The sequence below is a fragment of the Diadema antillarum genome, unplaced genomic scaffold (genome assembly GCF_040938485.1).
Source record: "Diadema antillarum isolate AM-2024a unplaced genomic scaffold, OU_Dant_1.0 seq00001470_RagTag, whole genome shotgun sequence".
Lineage (NCBI taxonomy): Eukaryota > Metazoa > Echinodermata > Echinoidea > Diadematoida > Diadematidae > Diadema > Diadema antillarum.
In genome coordinates, this window is record NW_027272209.1 from 153,164 (window position 1) to 163,338 (window position 10,175).

A 10,175-nucleotide genomic window follows, 5' to 3' on the forward strand; every position below is an offset into this window, starting at 1 on the left:
TTCCCCCTCTCGCTGCATGCCCCTCCCCCTACCCCTCCCCTCTCTTTCGTTCCCTCTTCCTCTTCGCTGGTGTCATTTGCAAATTCGCAGAGGAAACGACTAACACCGAACGTGTTAAATCGTGTGCTCACCAAATTGCCCGCGTGTCCGCCCTTCCTCCCATATGTTTCACCTCGAGCAATGGAGTGATCTAGTGCTCCCTTGTCGTGCCTCGTTGGGCCTTACAGAGTTGGAAAAGAAAAGACAAATAAGAAAGAAAAGAAGGCGTTCGAGTAACGGTTTAGACACATCCATTTCAACAGAGAATAGACGTGGAGACAAGCTTTTAACAAGAAACAAACGTTGGCGTTTGCAGACGCAACGCGGACATCGACGGATGATATTGGGAGAACTTCGTCTGCACAACGATGATGATAAATCACATTGGTCACGTGCCCAGATCTCAATTGCGAAACTGTCCCTACAGCTACAATTATGCGCCGCTGAACATGAAATGAATATCAAATGATATGAGGTGTGAGAGATGCTGCGAGTTCGGAGGGGGACATATAGATATGCAACAAAGGTGTGGACAAGCTTTCTCGTAGACATTCGAAGGCAAAGCACACACAGTGAGTCAGCAAAAAAACAAACGATCGCTACCGCCGATATTACGCGCGCTGCGCCGTGCGCGTTTTTGACATAATTATGCCTCTACCTTGTCGATTTTACCTCATTGTTTTGACGTCATCACAATCCATTGCGACAGAGTTTGGCACACATTCTCTCTGTTAATTAAGTACGACCATTAGACTGTGTATCCATGTTACAACATTACTTGTCGGATGTTGTTCGTAACACTCGTCCATCTTACTATCCAACTAAAAACTCTTTTTCTCTTACTCGTTTACATCCAATTATCTATATCTATCTATTCTGTATACACATAAAAAAATAAAACAAAAACCAAGTTCATGCTGTCATTACCAACGGTTCTTTTTTTTTTTTTTTTTTGTTCGGCACACAAATTTTCTAGCGATTCGCCCCTTCTCAAGTGTTCTTGGTTTGTGCTTTATTTTTGATATTATTGCACCAACACGTGGACTACAATTGTACTTTATGTATAATATAATATTTCATATATATATATATATATATATATATATATGTATATATAATATATGAGAATAATTTTTCTCCCACTTCTTTTTTTCTTCATGTGAATAGATCAACACATATAATATTCAATCTAAAGGTTGCCATAGAAACATAGTTATTCTCCAGAGCATTTTTCTTTCTTTCTTTCTTTCTTTCTTTCTTCCTTTTTTTTTCTTACAATCCACGATGGAAAGACAATAGGCGATTGACCTTCGCCAAGGGGAAACGTCGCTCGAAGGGGCGAGCAGTATGTTTTGTAGCCCGGGCGGGCCGACCGAATGTTGTCACCTTTTTCGAGCGAAATTGAGCAGAACGCGCGGTAATGAATACCGCGCGGGTCTTTCTGGGATGCGGTTCCGCTCTCCGCGCGTGCCTACGGCACCATGTTGACAGATAAATTTGATTTTTTGACCCTCTGCTAGCACAGAGTCTGTGCAACCGTCGTCTTCTTCGTTCTCTAGGATTGTTTCAAAACACACACACAAACACACACATTCATATTGTGACTTAAAGTATTATATCTATTTGTGCATTATATGCAATAATGCTACAGATAAAGGTATATGATGTTGACCTGGTATTAATCATAACTGTGCTGTGAATAGACACATAATATCTGCTAGTTTATTCCACTTTATTCATTCATTTTTGCTCATCTTTGATGACTTTTCTAAAAGCATCTGATTTTGCATAGTCATATGATGGTGATTGATGTTGTACACGGTTTACTAGTGTTAAGGTAATCTCAAACTCTGAAGTTATGTCACAACCGTCGGACGCTTGCTGCATTGGTGATGGCAGAGTACAACTCCATTAACTTTGAGGTATACTGCCCGTTACTAATCAATGAAGACACATATTAATAGCCTTAACTGTATGCTAACAAGTATCTAGTTTTTACAGCAATTACATAAAGATTTTCGAGTTTCTTCTTCTTCAAGGATGTTTACATCGTGTTTAAGAATCATCATTCATCCCTCTGCTTCGTATATTTGCTTCTAGATTAACAAACACAAAAATTCACCAACTTTGTCGACAGCTTGCTATGGAAAGACATTAAATCGCTTTGGCATCAAAATTATTTCTAAATGTTTGTTCGGTATACCCATCTAATGCGCCACCCGTTGTGTACCAGACAAAGGACGAATATACTTTTCTTCCTCTTCTTCTTCTCCCCCTTTTTGTTCACTTAAGACCCCCAGATTTATTTGATTAATGTTTTGACAAAGTGAATGCCTCCACGGATTTGCCCGCGCTCCAGCTTTGGTTGAGTTATGTGAAAAACCGGGGCAAGGATCACGAACTCTTAGTTTGAATAAAAAGCATTTAAGGCTGGTAATTTATAGCTTGATGCTCCACTTACCGCGTTAAAGCGGTCGCCTCGTATTATGCGCGTGAATCCTGCGCACAATAACCCGACTTAGTGACGGTAATACACCCGCTATTCGTAACTGCTTGCTAAAAACCTATTTCCATTTACGCTGAATTCAAAGAGGCGAAAAAAAAAATACTGTGCTGGGAAGTAGTCTCAAAGTTTACCACAAGTTCACTAGCGTCCACTCGAAAGATGGATGATGGTGAACAGCGATTTAAGTGATGAGAGCTCTGAAGGAGGCTGGGGTCATCTCTCGAAACCCTTATAGAACAAAGTCTGCATCTACTTATAAAATAACTTGCTCAAATACTTTAGTTTCTTCTTCTTCTTCTTCTGCTACCACTACTACTACTGCTACTACTACTGCTACTACTACTGCTACTACTACTACTACTACTGCTACTACTACTACTGCTTCTACTACTACTACTACTACTACTACTTCTACGTCTACTACTACTACTTCTACTACTACTACTACTATTATTACTACTACTACTACTACTACTACTACTACTACAACTTCTACTACTACTACTACTACTACTACTACTACTACACCTTGCAATACCATGTGTTTCTTTTCACGTTTTTTTTTTCAATTTAAAGCATAAGTGTCGCATGGCAGTGCCAGCCTTTGAAATCTAAATCAAAAATTTCGTTAAGTATCAGTTGATTTCATAGCTTACTTCATATTCATACTTGTCTATCAGATAGTGGTCTTAACTGCGGTACATTCTCAAAACTTGAGAATATTACCAACAACAAAAAAAGATAAATAAATATCATACTATATATAAAGTCAATTATCAGAAGACCTGAGTGGCTGGGATATTCATCCCTTATACATCAGGAAAATAAAGCAGTTGATTCAAAATATAATATTGTTTTTCAGAAGACAGTAATTTTGCAACTTTGTATACAATATTATTTCAGATGTCTACAAATCGAACAATAAAAAAGAGAACCCTTGCTTGTAGACTTAAATGACAATGCAAGCACATATACCAATCACAAATATTAACAATACAGTGCGTACATTGATAATAATGTAGATCTATCTCCGTTCCTTCCATATCTCTGCTTGCGGTTTAAAAGTGATTGTATAGGCATATCAAAATTTGTAAACACAACACTCGGTCTTGGTTCTTCTCACTTTTTTTTTTTCGTATTACTCACCTCTCACCGACATCAAAGGAAATGTATAGGACTTATAATGCCATCAACGGTTTCAAAATGAAAATATGATTGCTTCCGATTTGTAATCTCTGTTTCTTCAGGAAAACTGACTGTGAACTATATGACTCTGCTGTAAAGAGATTCTTTCCCCCGTTAACGCTTTCTTTTTTTTAAGCAGTCTTAAAAACGAAACCAAAAAGAGAGAGTGAGAGGAGAAGTAGAAGACTTTGGACAAAAGAGAATTTCACAGCCGATTTCTCTTCTCAAGTCGCCATGCACCTTATTCTTCCGTTCGTATCTGTCATCACTTTCAAAGCTTATCTTTCCTGTGTCAAACTTCCTCGACTTCTTTGTTTTCTCGCCCAAGGTCTCAACCTGAGCGAGAAAGAAGTGTCGAATCACATCTTTCTCACGCTCAAAAAGCAGCTGCCTGTATATATGTATATCCACAGAACAGCACACACAAAAAACTGTTCACAAAAAAGGTCATTACCTCTCAAAAATCGGAAATTGAGGCTAAGAAGAAGCCAGCATATTATAAGACACAATTGTTCTTTTCGCTTAGTTTTCAAAACTTTCCCTACAACGCATGAGTTTGTCTTTGTCATAGCGGATTCTTTTAGAGTTGACCAAAATGTCACTCAAGTGCAGATTGGAGTTACTGCTTTTCAACAATACAATAACAAGTATTCCGATTAAATTGTACCATAACAGATATTTCTCAGAGCTTCAATATGGAAGCGTTATATTACATAAAATTGCAAAATAAATATATCATTAATATACTAACATTTGAGAATGTCTTTCATCGCGCTCGTGGTATGGGATGCAGATTGCAGAGTAGGATTCAAATGAATTTTTGGCCTTTTACAGACTCTTTGCTTCAAAGAGACTTTGATCCAGCGGCACGTATCAGTCCATATTTCCCAGCCAAATATAGCAAAGTCGCGCGGAAGACGTGCCAACTCTTCCGCGGCATCCGCCGCGAGGCGAAGTGCGGCTTAATGCCTCGATCGGACTTCCCTCGCGTTGAGCACCAGCGAGGCGAGGGGGGATATGGGTACGAAGAGGGGGAGGACTAAGGAGCTAATGGACGTGTCAGAACGTGGTTCCAATTACTGGGCGTCACCTCCGAACAATTATTACAATTGATTTTTCAATTGGTTCAGAAATTTATTAGTTAAGGGGCCCTGACAAGGGAAAAAAAAGGCTTGTAGTGATAGTTCAAATTGTAATGCCATACATAAAGCTTGTCAAACAGCATCTGGTTTAGATACTTGTGTTCTGCATGGGCGCCGTCAAGTGAGAAATAAGAAGTACAAATGTCCGGTTCTTATATAGAGCTATTCATAAAAATGGATCGGGAACTTTGTTAGGTATATTTTGCGACTAATATTCCATTTATGAATTTCAACACATGCACTGATTTTAGTGTCATTATCTGTGTTCATTATCGCATTTCATGGGAGCAAAAATCACAATTACAATTGCAGTGGATGTAATAAATAGTGATTAATCACATTCTTTCTTTTCAGTCATTTTCTATAATGATGATGATGATGGTGATGATGATTATGATGGTGATGATCATAATGTTGATGACGATGATGATGATGCGTATCATAATCATAACTATAATCATCATCATTATCGTTAATTGTATTATTCTTGCAAAATTATAAGATCATAATAATCACAAGTTTCATTTAAACCACTTTCAAAAACAAAGGACTTTATCTTAGTCACTAGCAGCATGAAACTGATTTTAGGCTGGTGCATGATTATGATGAATTCAGTGGGAAAATTAAAATTTGAAAGAAATGAAATATCCTAAGTTCACAATCAGCGAGAAGTCGTTGTCTTTGCGCGGGTATACAGCTACATTCATACAATCATACTTGCCCTATTTTCCATTGTAGTATAAAGAAAACACCCTTGCAAGACATCATGTTTGTTTTCTTTTGTTGTTGAAACATTGTAAAATGTTAACAAAACATCGTTTCACTGATATTGCACCATCAAGAAAATTTTTCTTTTGATAAGCCAACCGCAATTCCACTTTCGCTGCAAACTAGCGATTTTTGGGGTCTGTACCCGAGTAACCTAGCTCATAGATTATTGATGAAAGGGATCGTAAATTTTGCAGACATAAAAAGTGATAAATAAATGTTAATGCTTGTCTGCAAATTTGTAGTCCGTCGTATTCGTCTTAGTTCTTACAGCTGTCTTTCTTGTTGTCTGCGTGTAGCATATAGCCGTCCAAGGGAACGTATGTTGAGTCTCGGGAAATACTGGGGAAAATTCAGAGTCTGCGATTGAAGACACAGTTTGATAATAATATGGCTCATGTCTAAAATTAGATGACATCACATTAATCTTTACTACTACTGACAGACGTAAATTCCCCCCTCAAAAAGTAGGAAATAGCTCTTGCGGAAACGCGACAGTAGTTTGAAAATACGAGCAGCTCCTTGCCAACGTGTCCTAGCCATGAACTAGATCGCTACATACACGGTGGATATAGATAGCTCTACAGAGTGCGGGCGAGCGCGGGCGGGCTGTGGACAGACGCAATTATTGGCGAAAGATCCTCCCCGCGCTCCGGCGCAATACGCGAAACCCTGTCGGCGCCTGCGGGATTTTCCTCGTACAGGGGTCATTCGTATCGCGTTTCAGAAAACATTTGGCCAGGCAGGTAAACACTCAACGTCAATCGCATGCCAGCTATGTACGCATTCTGACTCAGTCATTACGATGTCATGGCAGAGCGGGAAGTTATGACTATTTTCGAAATTATACAACTTAACGTCACAATCTCCGGCGTGGATTTCTCGTTCTTTTTTTTTTTTTCTTCTCTATCCCTTTCCGCGGAGTGCGGGTTCGTGTGTATACGTCAGAATGCCGGGGTCAGCTTTGTGAGAGGAAAATGGAAAATGGAAAATTTGCCGTCGGATTTGCTTTTCCTTCTCTACTCTCTTCGCTGATGATGCGTCAGATTTGAAGCTTTAGATTCATCTTGTCATATTTTCCACTGCTCTTTCTTCCACACCTCTTTCTCCCCTTGCAAATAATAACGCTTTACCACAGCAAACCACCAGTTTAGCCGTTATCATTTGAGCTCACCTGTCCTTCTCTCTCTATAATATGATGATATCTATCTATTCGCTTATCTATCTATCTAACTATCCGCTTATCTATCTATCTATCTATCCGCTTATCTATCTATATATCCATTTATCTATCTCTTCCTCTTTCAGCTCGTTTTTCTTTTTTGTTCCAAATTGAATTAAAACAGGGAGTTGGCAAAGATTTGTTTCTTGTTGAGTCTGAAGGGACGCTAATTCTATATAATTTCTATTTTTTCGAAGCTTTTAAACCCAAGGCCTATAGTTTGACATTTCTTGTGTCATTTAGAATAGACTTATCGGTAACACTATACAAAGATTTTTATAAACAAAAATCACCTGACCCTTTCTTGGATATTTTCATCACGAAGCATTAAACCCATTTGACATAAATCGATAACATCAAGCCTATTTATTATAATTCTTTACCAATAATCGCAACAACGTTGTAATAACACATGGTTACTGATGCATTATCAGCAATGCTCCGATTTTAATTACAACACAATATTGTGATAGCAAAAATAGCATCACGAAATATGACACGATACTGAATCTCAGATGCTCGATGGAATTAAAATGCGCATCAAAGCATCATTTTAGAAAAAAATAAAGATATTCCAAAGATATATATATATATATATATATATATATATATATGATATATATATATATGATATATATATATATATATATATAATATATATATATATATACATATATATATATATATATATATATATATATATATATATGGGGAGGGGAGGGAGAGAGAGAAAGGAGACAAATCCATTAAAGCACATTTAAAGATTGTAATGAGGACATCCAAAAAACATACTTTACAAAAAGAAATTATAATAATATGAATGAGAGGGAACAGCTTGTGCAGGATATTTGAAAACGAATGAAAACGAAGACGAATAGATTGAGAAAAAAAATCAGCAAAAATAATCGTGCATGGGCACTATACTGTACCTGGTGCTTGGTACTTGTATGTGCATGGATTTTGCTACCATCGTACTTCTTGATGATGTTGGTAATCACATTTCATTTCTTCTTGGTTGATGAAGCGGTCTATATTTTTCTATACTCTGTTTAATCATCCTCCGTTCTTGATCAGATATACTAGAAAATAAACAGCACACAGTGAATACAAATTTTCATGAAAGCACAATGTTCTCTGTGTGTGTAATTGATCTTGTACCATGCTCTAATTCTTCAGCACAAATCCTGATAAATAAGATATTAAATAATCATGTCTTTCTTTTTCTAGACGGACAAAAACTTTTCTTAAGGGCGAATTAACACAAGAACCGTGATTATTACATTCATGTTATTAATGTAATGCAGCACGCCTTCACATTTTGTTGTGTTTTTTTTCTTGGTTGTATAACAACATTGTGTCAGAATATTCCATATCTACATATGCATGATATGTTTTTATCGAAGTATTGTGTGCCTCATTTGATTCATGATCATTTTCATTGTTTGTTCCATACAGATATCCATATGATTAAAGTCTGTTCACACTTTTACTTTCCCACAAGCATACACACAAAAAAAAACCCACACACACTATAATGTGAATCCTTGCATATATTTTCCGATTTACATACGAGTTCACATAGCGAACACTAAGCATATTCCACAAAACGCAATGTGTATGTAATTATAAATGTATGCGTATATGTATGTGCATGGTAGAATGCAAGATTCTGTCATTTTGTATTTCTCTGACAGTCACAGAGACCAGTATCTTCTCTCTCTTTCACCGTATCTATGTGGACGTTCTTTTTTCTCATATTCTATACTATACTGCAGTGATATCAACGTGAAATCAAATTCAGTTACTCTCAATAAAACGGTGGCAGGACTGCACATGGCGTCCATACATCTAAATCCTCTAGCTCACTATTTGTTGTGATATAATGAATACCGCTTCAATCGTTTTGTATCCTTTTTATTATTTACATTTTGTCATATATATACACATGGTCATAAATTCAGTGTCTGACGATACATACAATATGAAAGAGACACAGATGGAATCTAAGGTAATACGGAAAGTGATATTTTCTTTACGTTGTGTGTGTTTGAGCGTTGTTGTTAGTGGTGGGTTGTTGTTGTTGTTTTTTTTTGGGGGGGGGGAGGAGGAGGGGATAGAAACATAGAAAATGATGATTCAAATCGTGAATTGTCAACTTCTGATTTTCTGTTGAGGTGCAACACTGTGTGTAGGGCAACAAGCATTACAATTCAAGCCAACTCTCTTGCGTCTGCTAACAAAACGGCAATGTTTGACGTCACAATTCGCAGTCACATTCATGGATGCCGAGTACACACCTTTCCTGTTAATGGCTGCTATGTAATATCCTTTACTATCGATCTATAGTGTGCATGCGAGATAAGAAGCAGTGAGTTTATGGACTCTTCGGACGTCGTTTACCTTTTTTTTTTTTCTTTTTTGTTTGTTTCTTTGCAGATTTGGTTCAAGAATAGACGCGCAAAGTGGAGGAAACGAGAGCGGAATCAGATGAACGAGCTGAAGAACGGACTGGGAGCCGGCTTCAACGGGCTGATGCAGCCGTTCGATGACGGTCTTTACTCGGGCTACTCCTACAACAACTGGGCAGCAGCCAAAACAGCCAACCCACTCGGCTCGAAGAGCTTCGCCTGGTCGCTGAACACGGTCAACCCGTTGTCGATGACCAGCCAACCGATGTGTTTCAACCCACCGACCACTATCAGTTCGACCTTCTCTGCGGCCACGCCGGTTAACGGTGTCGGCCAGCAACTGAACTCTCTGAACAACGCTGCCGCTGCCGCCGCTGGAGCGCCCGGCTACCCGTACGCATCTGCGCCAGGTGCGCCGGCCTACGTGTACAGAGAGCCGTGCTCGAACAGCATCGCTTCGTTGCGGCTGAAGGCAAAGCAACACTGCGAGAGTATGACTGGCGTGAGCTACCCCGTACCGCAGAGCTCGACGCTGTCAGCTTGTCAATACTCGGGCTTAAACGGGACGATGTAGAAGCAGCAGATCAATTTTTCTCAGCGGTTTTAATTTTATGGTAACATTATCATCTTTCTTATGTTCCTAGTTTCTGTCTTTTTTTTTCTTTTTTTTTTTTACGTTGCCGGGAAATGCATACGGACACGTTTATCGTTTTCCATTCACGATTTCGGAAATTTTAATGGACACACCTATTGGTTGGCTTATAGTGCGTAAGAGCGTTCGTGTTTATACCGTTGTTGCAAGTTGGATTGTTGAATGTTATTCACGTTTCTTCTACATTCACACCACCACGTAAGGCAGTTCCCAACCATGCAGCATATAATCATTAATCACCTTATGAGACTTT

The 10,175-nt window shown here is 38.5% G+C and overlaps 1 protein-coding gene across 1 annotated transcript in view; it reads left to right on the plus strand.

The window, feature by feature from the left end:
• The window catches only part of LOC139709787 (pituitary homeobox x-like), a 42,784-nt gene extending 32,940 nt beyond the window's left edge, over positions 1-9,844 (plus strand). The window contains exon 3 of the mRNA XM_071621747.1: positions 9,299-9,844. Within this exon, the coding sequence (XP_071477848.1) occupies positions 9,299-9,844 (546 nt within the window). The remainder of the gene's footprint in view (positions 1-9,298) is intronic.
• The last annotated feature ends 331 nt before the right edge of the window (positions 9,845-10,175 follow it).